The 18,790-nt window shown below is 44.6% G+C and overlaps 1 protein-coding gene across 2 annotated transcripts in view; it reads right to left on the bottom strand.

Annotated features, from left to right (window-relative positions):
* Positions 1-256: 256 nt before the first annotated feature.
* LOC115105576 (serine/threonine-protein kinase 40) overlaps positions 257-18,790 on the bottom strand; it is a 36,696-nt gene continuing 18,162 nt past the window's right edge. Inside the window, exons 9-12 of one of the 2 annotated variants that reach the window (XM_029627775.2) lie at positions 11,709-11,828; positions 11,440-11,524; positions 7,904-7,955; positions 4,083-4,216 (exon numbers count right to left, since the gene is read on the bottom strand). In XM_029627775.2, coding sequence (XP_029483635.1) covers positions 4,179-4,216; positions 7,904-7,955; positions 11,440-11,524; positions 11,709-11,828 — 295 coding nt within the window. In that variant the 3' untranslated portion in view covers positions 4,083-4,178. Of the gene's footprint in view, positions 4,217-7,903; positions 7,956-11,439; positions 11,525-11,708; positions 11,829-18,790 lie in introns of both variants that reach the window. The other variant, XM_029627766.2, reaches the window with a different exon arrangement.

Genomic DNA, 18,790 nt, shown 5'->3' on the forward strand with positions numbered 1-18,790 from the left:
CAGACCCAAGAGAGTAGAAACTATAGGAAGATACCCATTCCTTTCCATTTTGTGAACTGAATACATAGTGTTTCATTGATGATATAGGATTCAACACTTGGGGTCATTATCATTACTAAACAATATCTGGTGTTCTTGGTTATACATATAGCAAATGCATTTCTATTCTTTGACACAGTACTCCACCTACTGGCAATGATAGGAAGTATTGTCAACATTCAAAGTATCACATGAAATAAACGGTAGGAATATAGAGAATGTTTCCATATCAAAGTTTATTGCTGACATGCATGTAGAGATTTGATGAAGTACAAAAATAATGTATTTTATACAAACTTTTAATTTTCTTCCATCTCTGTACAATTAGCCAGGTTTTTGTATTAGATGCCCTTTTCCAACCAAGCAGCTTACAACAAATCCTGCTGGTTTTCAACCATTTTTACCACCGCATATCATACACCATTATCTATTTTCCAGTTCAAATATTCAGCAAATCAAATACATCATTAAACTGACAGACATTTCCTCCATTTTAGAATTATGGTAAAAATTATGTTGAATGTTCATTAAATGAAAATCGGTTGTATTATGAAACACATTAGGTTTTTCCTTAAGACTCAAATTCCCAATTCTTCTCAGTTGGTGGATTACAGGGAATTATATTGTGGGACCACCTTGCAAGTAAAAAAATTCATGCAAAAATCGCATTTTACAAAGAGCTCAACATCATGCTTCGTATGGTGCTTTCAGTCCACAGACCGTCTGAAGGAGACAACTTTCATAGAAAAATGGGACAATTCCAACAGCTAAATGGGAACACTATCTTGATAATGCTACAGATAATACATTACTATCAAGGGTCTTATCCAATAAACCTACATATTTATATCCAATAGTGGGTTATGGTCACCCTCAAGTAAGATGGGATGAGAAATTTGCCTTCAACTTCAGCAAGGGCTGTAGTGTTCACAAAATACCTTTTTCTCATGAACTACTGACACTATCAACTACAATACTGCTTTTATACCCAGAAATTCACATTGAGGTGGGGGGGGGGAAAGCGTACATTCCTCAAAATCTAATTTAAATATTTTTTCATTCAAATGGGGTGGCTAGTACTGCCTCTAATGCATGTCTATATATAATTTGTGTTACAGCGGGCTGTTCAGGAGTGTGCAATGTTACAAAACTTTCAGATAGAAATTAAGATAGGATTCTGAATTCAACATGACAGGAAATCTTGTCAGTTCTATTCAACACATTCCTATCTGCAACATTTCACCTCACTGAATATACCCCTGATCAGAGCTGGATTCATTCCACTAGATGGAAGCTCTACTGGTGTTGTCACTGCCACGATGGTATTATATTTACATACTGACCAAAAGTCTGGTATGGGGCAATAAACAGTTGGCCTGGTCCCAGATCTGTTTGTCACTGTCAAGGCAACAGTTGGCAAGACAGCACAAACAGAACTGTGACCAGGCTAATAAACATCACTACCATAAAATCATTATAATGTGCGATTATTTTCTGTGTAAAAAATAGAACTATTATGCAGTCAGTCTCATTATTAGTAGTGTAGCTTAAATTGACCACGAGTGTGGCAATGGTAAAAAATTATAATAAAAAGATCTTTAGAGAAAAAAAAAACTGCAATGGTGGCTCAAGTTTGAATGTTTGGAGAAACAAATGGAACCAGAAGACTTCTTGCTTAAAGCTAAATGGCAGAGATTTGATGCCTGAAAATGGACAGTGAATAAATAACAAAATCAACAAACATGAAATTGAGGAAAAAGACAATATACAAAGAAATAAGAGGAAACTGACTCGAGTTTCTACTCATGTGATCAATTTGGATATAAAAATAGGGTGATGGTCTAAGCAATGCGGATACCCATAAAGATGGGCAAGCCTATGTGAACAGATGCCTAATATCGTTCACAAGTTAGTAGCTTAGCAACATAGCTAGCTTTTTTGGACAAACTTTGCTAACTTATGACATTGCCATCTGCCTAAAGTAAATTTGACGGCAAAGTTGTTTCCTACTAAATATCTACCTACTTTAGGCAATGCCATTGTATTTCCAGGACACTGGTTTAATTTAGACGAAACAGCCGTTAGCCTCTGTGGAGAATGATTGGATTGATCATGACGTTTGGCACCACAATGGCACCGCCAGCAGAGGGAGGCTTGAGAAAGTGCATAACAATGGCATGACAGAGTGATGGAGACGCAACCTCATTGTTGAGTTTCTCTGAAATATCACACTATCTATTCAATTATCATTATCATAGTAAGTCTTTCATGATCAGCTACTACAATATCACTTACAAACAGCTAAAAGGGCTTGAGAGCTACTGTGATCATTACAGTTTTGTTTGATTTTAAACTTAAGACATTGCTACGCACTAGAGGATTCACGACTAAGACAGGGCCAACATGAGGGATGCCCATCTTTCATAGCGGACACATTCAGTCCAGACAGTCTTAGAAAAGCCTATATATTCTCAGTGTGTGCAAGCAACTGAGGCAGGCAAGATAAAGAGATTGAGAGGATGGCTAGTTTAAGGGTGTGCACTGACTCACTGGGCTTAAATAACGTGGCTCTAGTCGACACCTACCACTGAAAAGGACATGGCTTTGTCTAATACAGCCCCCTGGCCCAAAATCACACGCATCTACACACTGACAATCACTGGCATTACCAATCATTCACATTCATGCCCAATACTTGTCCCACAATGATGATGTCACACAGGATAAATGGGAAGTTGAATACCTGGAAGTTGTTCAGTGGTGAACGAAGGGGAGGTATCATTTCCTTGGCTAACAATCCGTTAAGACTCTACATGATTTTTCACCCCCCAGAAAATTATAGCGTCCACGTCGTGATTAATAATCAAAGATCCCAATTAGAACAGCAATAACGAGAGAGGATCAACCTTAATCTAATAAAACATCCCCCATCCAGCTCTCGGCGTCACAACCTCCAGGTATTTGACACTAGATGCCTAAATGGGAAAAAAAGTTCCACAGGGGGTGAGCGAAAGCAAGAAAGCAAAGCAATCGGCTAGACGTAGGCGATTTGGCCACCCTTTGATTGTTAGCATCTTCAATGTAAGATGGGTAAAATGCTACTTATTATTCATAAGGAAAAAAGCTTATTCATATTCCACATTGCAAACCTTTACGCGCCAAAACATAGTAATGCTTTCTGTCTACGGTGACAACACTACCAACAATTCCTTGTTTTTTGAGAATGGTGGACATGGTGAAAAATGGACACATGAAAAAAAAAAAAAAAAAAGATTTAAAAAAAAGATTGCGAGAGGTAGATTTGAAGTCGTAGTTTAGAGACAGGACTAGTCCAGATCATTTTGGTTATGAGGAAACTGAAGAGTGGAGCGGGTGGGCACGTGAGTGATGTCCATGATCAAGTGATCCCAGTTTGGAGAGTTGAGGGAGGGAGGTTAGAGGAAGGTTGCTACATGATTATTTTGGCCCTGTATTGCTCAGGGTTTTCAAGAAGAAATGGGGGTAGGTAGGAGGGCGATGGCCAGGTCTCAGCAGATGGAAACAATAGGGGAGCTTTCCATGTCCAAACACACATACAACCGTGTCTGGTATCCCCCTGGCCTGCAAGACTCCATATGTGCCCATTGCTGGCTGAGAGAACCGTGTGTTTAAGATCAGTGGGAGCCTTTGGTTCAGATCTTCAGATTCTCCAGCCTTGCCATTCCTGTGCACACTGCCAACACCCAGACTTGACGTGTGAAAACTATGAGAGGTTGTTAGGTGAGTGATCAGTTCTGGTGCCCCCTCCCCACATGTCTGTTCCCACACCACCTAACTTACCACAGCTAGGGGCCTCTCTACCCAAGGGAGGGTCTAGCTGGGGCTAAGCTCCCACAGATATTCTCAGTTTTAGGGTACCTTCCCGACCCAACCCTTGTGTCCCTCACGCCACTTGTCAAGGCGATGAATGAAGGGGCTACTTCCGGAGAAAGCGCTGGGCCAGGATGGCGGCATCCAGAGGGCTGACGGGTGTGGCATCGTGGCCCAGGCGCCGCACGGGCGGGATGGCACCGAACTGGCGCTTGGTGAGGAAGCTGGCCTTGGCCTCGTGACTAGTGTTCTTCTCCTCGGCCAGAAGCAGCTGCTGGCGCATGTAGTTCTCAAACTCGTACTGTGACGACTCCTCTGTCATTTTCACCTGGGATAGAGACAGAGATGCTTATTAGTTAGTTACACACTGGGTCGTGTTCATCAGGGCATTGATTTTCAAACCACGTCTCAGTGACCCTCAGACAGTTTACAATATTGTTATTGATTAGTTGACTCAAGTGTACTAGATCTGGTATAGCTCAGATACATGGAACGTCTAGAGGTCCCTGAGGAAAGGTTTGAAGACCCCTGCATTAGAGCACATCATGGAAAAGTTCTTGAAACATTTTGCAACAGAAAACTGGGTTTCTTATTGGACCAGGTCTACCAAGTCCACATAGTCCCTTCCCAGTTTGTTCGTTTTCCATTTGGTGCCTTCTGAACACGACCCTGCTGTTACACAGAGATACTGTTACACAGTGAACACAAGTTAGAGCCAAGGTTAATGATCAAGAGATCAGCATCCTTGTCAAAACCGAGCTGATGAACCTACGCCACCAAGCTCATCGACGGGGCTGTAGCAGAGCAGCTTAAGAGCTTCCACATCAACACGCTAACAATTTGCATCCTGTAGCTCTAACTCAAAAGTTTTGGGACACTAAAGTCCATGGAGAATAAGAGCAGCTCCGCCCAGCCACCCACTGCAGAGACTAGGTAACACTGTCACCACCAATAAATCCACGACAATCAAGAATTTCAAGAAGCATCTCTACGGCTGGCCATGCGTTCCTCCTGGCTACCCCAAACCCGGCCAACAGCCCCACACCCATCACTGCAACTTGCCCAAACCTCCCCAGCTTCTCCTTCACCCAAATAGCAGATGTTCTGAAAGAGCTGCAAAACTTGGACCTGTACAAATCAGCTGGGCCAGACAATCTGGACCCTCAAATTATCCACCGCCATTGTTGCAACCCCTATTACCAGCCTGTTCAACCTCTTTCGTATTGTCCGAGACACCTAAAAATTGGAAAGCTGCCGAGGTCACCCCCCTCTTCAAAAGGGGGTGACACTCTAGACCCAAACTGTTATAGATCTACAGTGGGGCAAAAAAGTATTTAGTCAGCCACCAATTGTGCAAGTTCTCCCACTTAAAAAGATGAGGCCTGTAATTTTCACCATAGGTACACTTCAACTATGACAGACAAAATGAGGAGAAAAAAAATCCAGAAAATCACATTGTAGGATTTTTAATGAAATTATTTGCAAATGGTGGAAAATAAGTATTTGGTCACCTACAAACAAGCAAGATTTCTGGCTCTCACAGACCTGTAACAACTTATTTAAGAGGCTCCTCTGTCCTCCACTCGTTACTTGTATTAATGGCACCTGTTTGAACTTGTTATCAGTATAAAAGACACCTGTCCACAACCTCAACAGTCACACTCCAAACTCCACTATGGCCAAGACCAAAGAGCTGTCAAAGGACACCAGAAATGAAATTGTAGACCTGCACCAGGCCGGGAAGACTGAATCTGCAATAGGTAAGCAGCTTGGTTTGAAGAAATCAACTGTGGGAGCAATTATTAGGAAATGGGAAGACTTACAAGACCACTGATAATCTCTCTCGATCTGGGGTTCCACGCAAGATCTCACCCCGTGGGGTCAAAAGGATCACAAGAACGGTGAGCAAAAATTCCAGAACCACACGGGGGGGGGGGGACCTAGTGAATGACCTACAGAGAGCTGGGACCAAAGTAACAAAGCCTACCATTAGTAACACACTACGCCGCCAGGGACTCAAATCCTGCAGTGCCAGACGTGTCCCCCTGCTTAAGCCAGTACATGTCCAGGCCCGTCTGAAGTCTGCTAGAGAGCATATGGATGATCCAGAAGAAGATTGGGAGAATTTCATCTGACCATATGACACCAAAATATAACTTTTTGGTAAAAACTCAACTTGTCGTGTTTGGAAGACAAAGAATGTTGAGTTGCATCCAAACACCACCATACCTACTGTGAAGCATCGGGGTGGAAACATCATGCTTTGGGGCTGTTTTTCTGCAAAGGGACCAGGACGACTGATCCGTGTAAAGGAAATAATGAGGCCATGTATCGTGAGATTTTGAGCGAATACCTCCATCAGCAAGGGCATTGAACATGAAATGTTTCTGGGTCTTTCAGCATGACAATGATCCCAAACACACAGCCCGGGCAACGAAGGAGTGGCTTCGTAAGAAGCATTTCAAGGTCCTGGAGTGGCCTAGCCAGTCTCCAGATCTCAACCCCATAGAAAATCGTTGGAGGGAGTTGAAAGTCTGTGTTGCCCATCAACAGCCCCAAAACAGCACTGCTCTAGAGGAGATCTGCATGGAGGAATGGGCCAAAATACCAGCAACAGTGTGAAAACCTTGTGAAGACTTACAGAAAACGTTTGACCTCTGTTATATTCCCTTTGTTGGCAATGACAAAGTATTGAGATTAAGTTTTGTTTTTGACCAAATACTTATTTTCCACCATAATTTGCAAATAAATTCATTAAAAATCCTACAATGTAATTTTCTGGATTTTTTTTCTCCTCATTTTGTCTGTCATAGTTGAAGTGTACCTATGATGAAAATTACAGTCCTCATCTTTTTAAGTGCGAGAACTTGCACAATTGGTGGCTGACTAAATAATTTTTTGCCCCACTGTATATCCATCTCTAAAGTCACAGATTACTGATCATTTCGAACCCCACCGTACCTTCTCTGCAATCCGGTTTCCGAGCTGGTCACGGTGCACCTCAGCCTCGCTCAAGGTACTAAACTATATAACCGCCATCGATAAAAGAGTACTGTGCATCCGTCTTCATTGACCTGGCCAAGGCTTTCAACTGTCAATCTCCGTATCGGCAAACTCAACAGCCTTGTTTTCTCAAATGACTGCCTTGCCTGACTCACCAACTACTTCTCCGAGTTCAGTGTGTCAAATCGTAGGCCCTGTTGTCCGGACCTCTGGCAGTCTATGGGGGTACCATAAGGTTCAATTCTCGGGGCGACTCTTTTCCATGTATACATTAAAGATGTCGCTCTTTCTCCGGGTGATTCCCTGATCCACCTCTACGCAGACGGCGCCATTCTGTATACACCTGGCCCTTCTTTGGACATTGTTAACTAACCTCCAAACAAGCTTCAATGCCATACAACACGCCTTCCATGGCCTCCAACTGCTCTTAACTTCTCTAGGATAGGGGGCAGCATTTGGAATTTTGGATGAAAAGCATGCCCAAATTCAACTTCCTGTTACTCATCCCCAGAAGATGTGCATATTATTAGATTTGGATAGAAAACACTGAAGTTACTAAAACTGTTTGAATCATGTCTGTGAGTATAACAGAACTTATGTAGCAGGCGAAACCCAGAGGACAAACCATTCAGAATGTTTTTGTTTGAGGTCGCTCTTTTCAATTGTTTTTCATTGGGAATCCAGATTTCTAAGGGACTTGCTTGCAGTTCCTACCGCTTCCACTGGATGTCTCCAGTCTTTAGAAATTGGTTGAGGTTATTCCTTTGTGTAATGAAGCCTCCAACACTCTACTCAACAAATTGGATGCAGTCCATCATAGTGTCATTCGTTTTATCACCAAGGCCCCAAATACCACCCACCACTGCGACCTATATGCTCTAGTCGGCTGGCCCTCACTACATATTCGTCGCCAGATCCACTGGCTCCAGGTCATCTATAAGTCTTTGCTAGGTAAAGCTCCGCCTCATCTCAGCTAACTGGTCCTTATCTCAGCTCACATATCAACACCCACCCATAGCACGTGCTCCAGCAGGTCTCTCACTGGTCGTCCCCAAAGCCAACACCTGAATGAATGAAATATTCTAATTAAATACTTTTTTCTTTACATAGTTGAATGTGCTGTAAACAAAAATCACAAAAATTATCAATGGAAATCAAATTCATCAACCTATGGAGGTCTGGATTTGGAGTCACATTCAAAATTAAAGTGGAAAACCACACTACAGGCTGATCCAACTTTGATGTAATGTCCTTAAAACAAGTCAAAATGAGGCTCAGTAGTGTGTGTGTGGCCTCCACATGCCTGTATGACCTCCCTACAACACCTGGGCATGCTCCTGATGAGGGGGCGGATGGTCCCCTGAGGGATCTTCTCCCAGACCTGGACTAAAGCATCCACCAACTCCTGGACAGTCTGGTGGATGGAGCGAGACATGATGTCCCAGATGTGCTCAATTGGATTCAGGTCTGGGGAACGGGCAGGCCAGTCCATAGCATCAATGCCTTCCTCTTGCAGGAACTGCAGACACACTCCAGCCACATGAGGTCTAGCATTGTCTTGCATTAGGAGGAACCCGGGGCCACCGCACCAGCATATGGTCTCACAAGGGGTCTGAGGATCTCATCTCGGTACCTAATGGCAGTCAGGCTACCTCTGGCGAGCACATGGAGGGCTGTGCGTCCCCCCAAAGAAATGCCACCCCACACCATGACTGACCCACCGCCAAACCGGTCATGCTGGAGGATGTTGCAGGCAGCAGAACATTCTCCACGGCGTCTCCAGACTCTGTCACGTTAGTCACGTGCTCAGTGTAAACCTGCTTTCATCTGTGAAGAGCACCAGTGACGAATTTGCCAATCTTGGTGTTCTCTGGCAAATGCCAAACGTCCTATAATTTCCACCTGTTGTCTATTCCATTTGCACAAAAGCATGTGAAATTTGTCAGTGTTGAAGTGTTCCCTTTATTTTTTTGAGCAGTGTATATACACACACTGTGTTTTCTGTTCTACTCCATACCATTTGAATAAAAAAATTGAAAAATATATATATCTGACATGGAAAATATACACAATGTAACTCCAAGTCAATCACACTTCTGTGAAATCAAGCTGTCCACTTAAGAAGCAACACCGATTGACAATAAATGTCACATGCTGTTGTGCAAATGGAATAGACAACAGGTGGAAATTATAGGCAATTAGCAAGACACCCCCGATAAAGGAGTGGTTCTGCAGGTGGTGACCACAGACCACTTTTCAGTTCCTATGCTTCCTGGCTGATGTTTTGGTCACTTTTGAATGCTGGCGGTGCTTTCACTCTAGTGGTAGCAAGAGACGGAGTCTACAACCCACACAAGTGGCTCAGGTAGTGCAGCTCATCCAGGATGGAACATCAATGCGAGCTGTGGCAAGAAGGTTTGCTGTGTGTGTCAGAGCATGGAGGCGCTACCAGGAGCCAGGCCAGTACATCAGGAGATGTGGAGGAGGCCGTAGAGTAGCAGTATTTTTTACAATACTGCTACTCTGTTATTATCTATGCAGTCACTTTAATAACTCTACCTACATGTACATATTACCTCGACTAACCTGTGCCCCAGCACATTGACTCTATACCGGTACCCCCTGTATATGGCCTCGCTATTGTTATTTTACTTCTGCTCTTTTAATTTGTTAATATTATTTCTTATCATTTACTTTAACTGCATTGTTGGTTAGCATTGCTTGTAAGTAAGCATTTCACTGTAAGGTCTACCTACACCTGCTGTATTCAGCACATGTGACAAAATCAAATTTGATGTGGATTTGATTTGAATCTACAGCTTTATAACTGAGAATGTGCAGTGAGGGAAAAAAAGTATTTTCTCCTGCTGATTTTGTACATTTGCCCACTGACAAAGAAATGATCAGTCTATACTTTTAATGGTAGGTTTATTTGAAAAGTGAGACAGAAAAAAAAATCCAGAAAAAACACGTCAAAAATGTTATAAATTGATTTGCATTTTAATGAAGGGAAATAAGTATTTGACCCCTCTGCAAAACATGACTTAGTACTTGGTGGCAAAACCCTTGTTGGCAATCAGAGGTCAGACGTTTCTTGTAGTTGGTCTCTAGGTTTGCACACATCTCAGGAGGGATTTTATCCCACTCCTCTTTGCAGATCTTCTCCAAGGAATTAAGGTTTCGAGGCTGACGTTTGGCAACTCAAACCTTCAGCTCCCTCCACAGATTTATGGGATTAAGGTCTGGAGACTGGCTAGGCCACTCCAGGAACTTAGTATGCTTCTTCTTGAGCAACTCCTTTGTTGCCTTGGCCATGTGTTTTGAGTCATTGTCATGCTGGAATACCCATCCACGACCCATTTTCAATGCCCTGGCTGAGGGAAGGAGGTTCTCACCCAAGATTTGACGGTACATGGCCCCGTCCATCGTCCCTTTGATGCGGTGAAGTTGTTCTGTTCCCTTAGCAGAAAAATACCCCCAAAGCATAATGTTTCCACCTCCATGTTTGACAGTGGGGATGGTGTTCCTGGGGTCATAGGCAGCATTCCTCCTCCTCCAAACACGGCGAGTTCAGTTGATGCCAAAGAACTCCATTTTGGTCTCATCTGACCACAACACTTCACCCAGTTGTCCTCTGAATCATTCAGATGTTGGCAAACTTCAAACGGGCATGTATGTGCTTCCTTGAGCAGGGGGACCTTGCGGGCGCTGCAGGATTTCAGTCCTTCACGGCGTAGTGTGTTACCAATTGTTTTCTTGGTGACTATGGTCCCAACTGCCTTGAGATCATTGACAAGATCCTCCCGTGTAGTTCTGGGCTGATTCCTCACCGTTCTCATGATCATCTCAACTCCACGGGGTGAGATCTTGCATGGAGCCCCAGGCCGAGGGAGAGTGACAGTTATTTTGGGTTTCTTCCATTTGTAAATAATCGCACCAACTGTTGTCACCTTCTCACTAAGCTGCTTGGCGGTGGTCTTGTAGCCCATTCCAGCCTTGTGTAGGTCTACAATCTGGTCCCTGACATCCTTGGAGAGCTCTTTGGTCTTGGCCATGGTGGAAAGTTTGGAATCTGATTGATTGCTTCTGAGGACAGGTGTCTTTTATACAGGTAACAAAATGAGATTAGGACATTTTATAAAAATTGACATGGGTTTTCTGGATTTTTTTGTTTGTTATTCTGTCTCTCGCTGTTCAAATAAACCTAACATTAAAATTAGACTGATCATTTCTTTGTCAGTGGGCAAACGTACAAAATCAGCAGGGGATCAAATACTTTTCCCCCCTCACTGCATGTCAAGCTATACTATACACACTTCTGTATTTCTTACAACACCTTTAGATTTAAGAAGATTGGATTCAAATGTAATGAAAGTGCTAGCCTCATGGTGGCGCAGTGAGAACATCAAACACCAAGGCACCAGTCAATAAGAGAGGAGCATTTGGCTCTTTTCCCCAGAAGGCTTTGGGTGAGCTGAAGTTCTGAGGATTAGCCATGTGCTAATGCTAAAGGAGGATCAAGGGGCTGTTTGACCACAGGGATCTCACCTCCTGGAGATGCTCTGGGTGGCTGACCTGGTCATCAATGTCCGGTACAACCTGAAGAGGTCCGGTCAAAGAGGATACTGACTGCCTGCAAAGCGTACACACAAAAGGCAATTTATAGACAGAGCAAGGGTTGACTGATGATTCTATTAATGCCACCAAGTTAAACATGATATTCTCAAACCAGATGAGAATGCATTGTTATGCCCTTTTTAAACCACAACTGGCAATATTTACAGTTCTCTCCCTGTCCACCAGAGGGCATGACTCACCATGAGGCAATAATGCCGCTGAGAGACTCCAGGACCTCGGCAGCGGTCAGCCTCTGCTGGGGGTCCAGTACCAGCAGCTTCCGTATAAGACACACCGTGTTCTCCGACACACGCCCGTCCCTGAGGGGAGAGAGGGAGGAAAGGATAGAGGGGGAATAGTTATATTTATGGCCGTCAACCAGAAGGAGAAACTGTTGCATAATACATAGGAGGAACCAATAAGAGCACGGTCCTCCGTAGCTCAGTTGGTATAGCATAGCGTTTGCAAAGCCAGGACAGTGGGTTTGATTCCCAGGACCACCTGTATGTAAAATGCATGCATGACTAAGTCACTTTGGATAAAAGCATCTGGTAAACAGCATACATTACTATTAGTTAACCTCTAATGGCTGCATCACTTGTTCTCAATTTCTGCCTGAAGACATACCCTAATCTAACTGCCTGTAGCTCAGCCCCAGAGGCAAGGATATGCATATTCTTGGTATCATTTGAATGGAAACATTCTGAAGTTTGTGGAAATGTTAATTGAATGTAGGAGAATATAACAGTAGATCTGGTGGAAGAGAAAGAAAGAGCATACATTCTGTTTTTTATTGTTGTAGCACCATCTTTCACATGTACTAGAATAGCCACAGTCAGATAGGATGCTGGAGATAATTTTGATGGATAACACAAGAGGGCAACTGTAGGTGTGCAACGTGTCAGACTGATAACTTCAGGAATGGGTGAGCTACATGACATTTAGCATGAAGTCACCCAGGTGTCCCACACAAGTTTCCCAAATGTACCCAAGTGGCCAAATTGGTGAAATGACCTATATATACACACACACACACACACACACACACACACAACAATGCAAATAACTACATACAACAGTGCAAATAACTATATAAAACAAATCAAAAAGCAATTAACACAAAAAAAAAGAAAAAAAATACAAAAATGATTAAAAACAGTACACCCTTTGGAAGTACTCTACAGAATATTTTGCTGCCTGTGCCATGTCCCATAGCAGTCTCTTTCTGATGTAAAGCAGAGGCAAACTGAACAAGTGGTGCAGTTCATGCGACACAGAACCCAACGACACCTCCATGCTGTGCCCTTTTGGCCATGAGGCACAGTCATGCCTGCAGTAATGAACTGTGGCATATGAACACCACTGGAGGCAGGAGTAGAGGGGGCAGAGGTAGAGCGGGCAGCTTGGCACCGGAGGCTCCCAGTCGGAGTCACTATCACTGTGAAAGAAGCAAACAAATATTTGTATTGTATGAACCTTCTATCACCACATAAAATAAACAGATATGTATTGTATAGAGCAGAGGGAACAGTCACTACGATAAGTGCTGTTCCATTCAACTCCAGCCATTGTGGGCCTGCCCTCTGAACAGCACCAAATGGCTATTTCATATGGAAATGGAGAGAAGTAGCAGGCGCAGTGGTCATGTGTGTTTGCTGTTCTACTCCATTCCATTTGAATAAAAAAAAAAGGAAAAATATATATCTGACATGGAAAATATACACTGCTCCAAAAAATAAAGGGAACACTTAAACACAATGTAACTCCAAGTCAATCACACTTCTGTGAAATCAAGCTGTCCACTTAGGAAGCAACACTGACAATAAATTGCACATGCTTTTGTGCAAATGGAATAGACAACAGGTGGAAATTATAGGCAATTAGCAAGACACCCCCGATATAGGAGTGGTTCTGCAGGTGGTGACCACAGACCACTTCTCAGTTCCTATGCTTCCTGGCTGATGTTTGTCACTTTTGAATGCTGGCGGTGCTTTCACTCTAGTGGTAGCAAGAGACGGAGTCTACAACCCACACAAGTGGCTCAGGTAGTGCAGCTCATCCAGGATGGCACATAAATGCGAGCTGTGGCAAGGTGGTTTGTTGTGTCTGTCAGCGTAGTGTCCAGAGCATGGAGGCGCTACCAGGAGACAGGCCAGTACATCAGGAGACGTGGAGGAGGCCAACAACCAGGCAGCAGGACCGCTACCTCCGCCTTTGTGCAAGGAGGAGCACTGCCAAAGCCCTGCAAAATGACCTCCAGCAGGCCACAAATGTGCATGTGTCTGCTTAAACGGTCAGAAACAGACTCCATGAGGGTGGTATGAGGGCCCAACGTCCACAGGTGGGGGTTGTGCTTGCAGCCCAACACCGTGCAGGACGTTTTTCATTTGCCAGAGAACACCAAGATTGGCAAATTCGCCACTGGCGCTCTGTGCTCTTCACAGATGAAAACAGGTTCACACTGAGCACATGTGACAGACGTGACCGTCTGGAGACGCCGTGGAGAATGTTCTGCTGCATGCAACATCCTCCAGCATGACCGGTTTGGTGGTGGGTCAGTCATGGTGTGGGGTGGCATTTATTTGGGGGGGCCGTACAGCCCTCCATGTGCTCGCCAGAGGTAGCCTGACTGCCATTAGGTACCGAGATGAGATCCTCAGACCCCTTGTGAAACCATATGCTGGTGCGGTTGGCCCTGGGTTCCTCCTAATGCAAGACAATGCTAGACCTCATGTGGCTGGAGTGTCAGCAGTTCCTGTAAGAGGAAGGAATTGATGCTATGGACCGCCCGTTCCCCAGACCTGAATCCAATTGAGAACATCTGGGACATCATGTCTCGCGCCATCCACCAACGCCACGTTGCACCACAGACTGTCCAGGAGTTGGCGAATGCTTTAGTCCAGGTCTGGGAGGAGATCCCTCAGGAGACCATCCGCCACTTCATCAGGAGCATGCCCAGGCGTTGTAGGGAGGTCATACAGGCACGTGGAGGCCACACACTACTGAGCCTCATTTTGACTTGTTTTAAGGACATTACATCAAAGTTAGATCAGCCTGTAGTGTGGTTTTCCACTTTAATTTTTAGTGTGACTCCAAAACCAGACCTCCATGGGTTGATAAATTTGATTTCCATTGATAATTTTTGCGTGATTTTGTTTACAGCACATTCAACTATGTAAAGAAAAAAGTATTTAATTAGAATATTTCATTCATTCAGATCTAGGATGTGTTATTTTAGTGTTCCCTTTATTTTTTTGAGCAGTGTATATATTTTTTGCAAACAAAATTATATATTTATATTTCATAAAACGGCATTAGCACTTACCCGTCCAGAAGTACGTCCTGTCCTTGCCGAAACAGCTCCTCAGTTCCTGTTTGATTCATAACACTCAAAGATTCCTGATTTATTCGCCATGATGTCTTCAATGAAATCGTTGAAAATACAACTTTCCGAAATACTGCTGCGCGTAAAAAGCGTCACAGCAACTCCTCTGATAGTCAAGGCGAGAATGGAGTTAGTTACACGTGCATTTACAAACAAGGAATGGTGGTCCAACCCAAAACCATTACATACTGGCGTTTACCTCAACTCATTGGCTATCTACCCAGCTAGATTTAAAGAAGATCAGTGGTCATTGGGCAGAAACAGTCAATCAACGAAGCTTTGCTAAAATAATTGGTGCGCAAGGAAGTCATTGCTCGTAGTCTTCAAATTAGTTCACGTCGGTCAATACTCCCCGCAAGAATCCAATGACGTTTGGCTGTGTTTCAAACATCCAGAGGAATGCACTGAAACCAACCATATGACTAGATATACGATTGTTTACCGTGTGTAATTACGTCGAATGCTCCGTAAAAAAATTATAGGGATGGAATACACGGCACAAACAGGTTTCAAAATGTTTTGATTTAGGGTATAAAAATGGATTTAATCACAGAAAATCACACTTCATTTGATCACTGGGACCCTCAGGAAGAGAAATAAGAACACGATATCAGAATGTAAGTCATATTTTTACCCTGTCATGGAGGAAAATATTTGTCGATTGCTCTTCTCAAACAAAAGCATGGTATTTGTTCTCTGTATTAGCTATTTTAAATCGGAAAACGTAGTTTGATTACCAAGATCCTAATCTTTTGAAGGATGTAAGACACAGAATGTTTAATGTTACGTTGTATTTTTAGTTGTCACTCTGAAATTTCCCCTGATGTTGATCTCTGTACGGGGATCGCACCATAAGAGGTTATGACTTCCGGCGCCGACAGAGATGGCCGCCTCGCTTCGCGTTCCTAGGAAACTATGCAGTTTTTAGTTTTTTTACGTGTTATTTCTTACATTGGTACCCCAGGTCATCTTAGGTTTCATTACATACAGTCGAGAAGAACTACTGAACATAAGAGCAGCGTCAACTCACCATCAGTACGACCAAGAATATGACTTTCGCGAAGCGGATCCTGTGTTCTGCCTTTCACCCAGGACAACGGAATGGATCCCAGCCGGCGACCCAAAAAAACGACTTCGTAAAAGGGGGAAACGGAGCGGTCTTCTGGTCAGACTCCGGAGACGGGCACATCGTGCACGACTCCCTATCATTCTTCTCGCCAATGTCCAGTCTCTTGACAACAAGGTTGATGAAATCCGAGCAAGGGTAGCATTCCAGAGGGACATCAGAGACTAACGTTCTTTGCTTCACGGAAACATGGCTCACTGGAGAGACTATCGGAGTCAGTGCAGCCAGCTGGTTTCTCCACGCATCGCGCCGACAGAAACAAACATCTTTCTGGTAAGAGGGGCGGGGGTGTACGCTTCATGGTTAACGTGACGTGGTGTGGCCACAACAACATACAGGAACTCAAAATCTTCTGTTCACCTGATTTAGAATTCCTCACAATCAAATGTCGACCGCATTATCTACCAAGGGAATTCTTTTCGATTATAATCACAGCCGTATATATTCCCCCCCAAGCAGACACATCGATGGCTCTGAACTAACTTTATTTGACTCTTTGCAAACTGGAATCCATAGGCTGCATTCATTGTAGCTGGGGATTTTAACAAGGCTAATCTGAAAACAAGACTCCCTAAATTGTATCAGCATATCGATTGCGCAACCAGGGCTGGAAAAACCTTGGATCATTGCTATTCTAACTTCCGCGACGCATATAAGGCCCTGCCCCGCTCTCCTTTCGGAAAAGCTGACCACGACTCCATTTTGTTGATCCCTGCCTACAGACAGAAACTAAAACAAGAAGCTCCCGCGCTGAGGTCTGTTCAACGCTGGTTCGACCAATCTGATTCCGCACTCCAAGACTGCTTCCATCACGTGGACTGGGATATGTTTCGTATTGCGTCAAACAACATTGACGAATATGCTGATTCAAACCAGAAACAGTGGATTGATGGCAGCAGTCGCGTGAAACTGAAAGCGCGAACCAACCACTGCTTTTAATCAGGGCAAGGTGACCGGAAACATGACCGAATACAAACAGTGTAACTGTTCCCTCCGCAAGGCAATCAAACAAGCTAAGCGTCAGTATAGAGACAAAGTAGAATCTCAATTCAACGGCTCAGACACAAGAGGTATGTGGCAGGGTCTACAGTCAATCACGGATTACAAAAAGAAAACCAGCCCCGTCACAGACCAGGATGTCTTGCTCCCAGGCAGACTAAATAACTTTTTTGCCCGCTTTGAGGACAACACAGTGCCACTGACACGGCCCGCAACTAAAACATGCAGACTCTCCTTCACTGCAGCCGACGTGAGGAAAACATTTAAACGTGTCAACCCTCGCAAGGCTGCAGGCCCAGACGGCATCCCCAGCCGCGCCCTCAGAGCATGCGCAGACCAGCTGGCTGGTGTGTTTACGGACATTTTCAATCAATCCTTATCCCAGTCTGTTCCCACATGCTTCAAGAGGGCCACCATTGTTCCTGTTCCCAAGAAAGCTAAGGTAACTGAGCTAAACGACTACCGCCCCATAGCACTCACTTCCGTGCTTTGAGAGACTAGTCAAGGACCATATCACCTCCACCCTACCTGACACCCTAGACCCACTCCAATTTGCTTACCGCCACAGACGGTCCACAGACGATGCAATCTCAACCACACTGCCCTAACCCATCTGGACAAGAGGAATACCTATGTGAGAATGCTGTTCATCGACTACAGCTCGGCATTCAACACCATAGTGCCCTCCAAGCTCGTCACCAAGCTCGAGACCCTGGGTCTCGACCCCGCCCTGTGCAACTGGGTACTGGACTTCCTGACGGGCTGCCCCCAGGTGGTGAGGGTAGGCAACAACATCTCCACCCCGCTGATCCTCAACACTGGGGCCCCACAAGGGTGCGTTCTGAGCCCTCTCCTGTACTCCCTGTTCACCCACGACTGCGTGGCCACGCACGCCTCCAACTCAATCATCAAGTTTGCGGACGACACAACAGTGGTAGGCTTGATTACCAACAACGACGAGACGGCCTACAGGGAGGTGAGGGCCCTCGGAGTTTGGTGTCAGGAAAATAACCTCACACTCAACGTCAACAAAACTAAGGAGATGATTGTGGACTTCAGGAAACAGCAGAGGGAACACCCCCCTATCCACATCGATGGAACAGTAGTGGAGAGGGTAGTAAGTTTTAAGTTCCTCGGCATACACAACACAGACAAACTGAATTGGTCCACCCACACAGACAGCATCGTGAAGAAGGCGCAGCAGCGCCTCTTCAACCTCAGGAGGCTGAAGAAATTCGGCTTGTCACCAAAAGCACTCACAAACTTCTACAGATGCACAATCGAGAGCATCCTGTCCGGCTGTATCACCGCCTGGTACGGCAACTGCTCCGCCCACAACCGTAAGGCTCTCCAGAGGGTAGTGAGGTCTGCACAACGCATCACCGGGGGCAAACTACCTGCCCTCCAGGACACCTACACCACCCGATGTCACAGGAAGGCCATAAAGATCATCAAGGACAACAACCACCCGAGCCACTGCCTGTTCACCTCGCTATCATCCAGAAGGCGAGGTCAGTACGGGTGCATCAAAGCTGGGACCGAGAGACTGAAAAACAGCTTCCATCTCAAGGCCATCAGACTGTTAAACAGCCACCACTAACATTGAGTGGCTGCTGCCAACACACTGACTCAACTCCAGCCACTTTAATAATGGGAATTGATGGGAATGATGTAAAATATATCACTAGCCACTTTAAACAATGCTACTTAATATAATGTTTACATACCTACATTACTCATCTCATATGTACATTATATGTATATACTGTACT

Source organism: Oncorhynchus nerka, linkage group LG3 (assembly GCF_034236695.1).
Source record: "Oncorhynchus nerka isolate Pitt River linkage group LG3, Oner_Uvic_2.0, whole genome shotgun sequence".
In the NCBI taxonomy this organism is placed as follows: Eukaryota; Metazoa; Chordata; class Actinopteri; order Salmoniformes; family Salmonidae; genus Oncorhynchus; species Oncorhynchus nerka.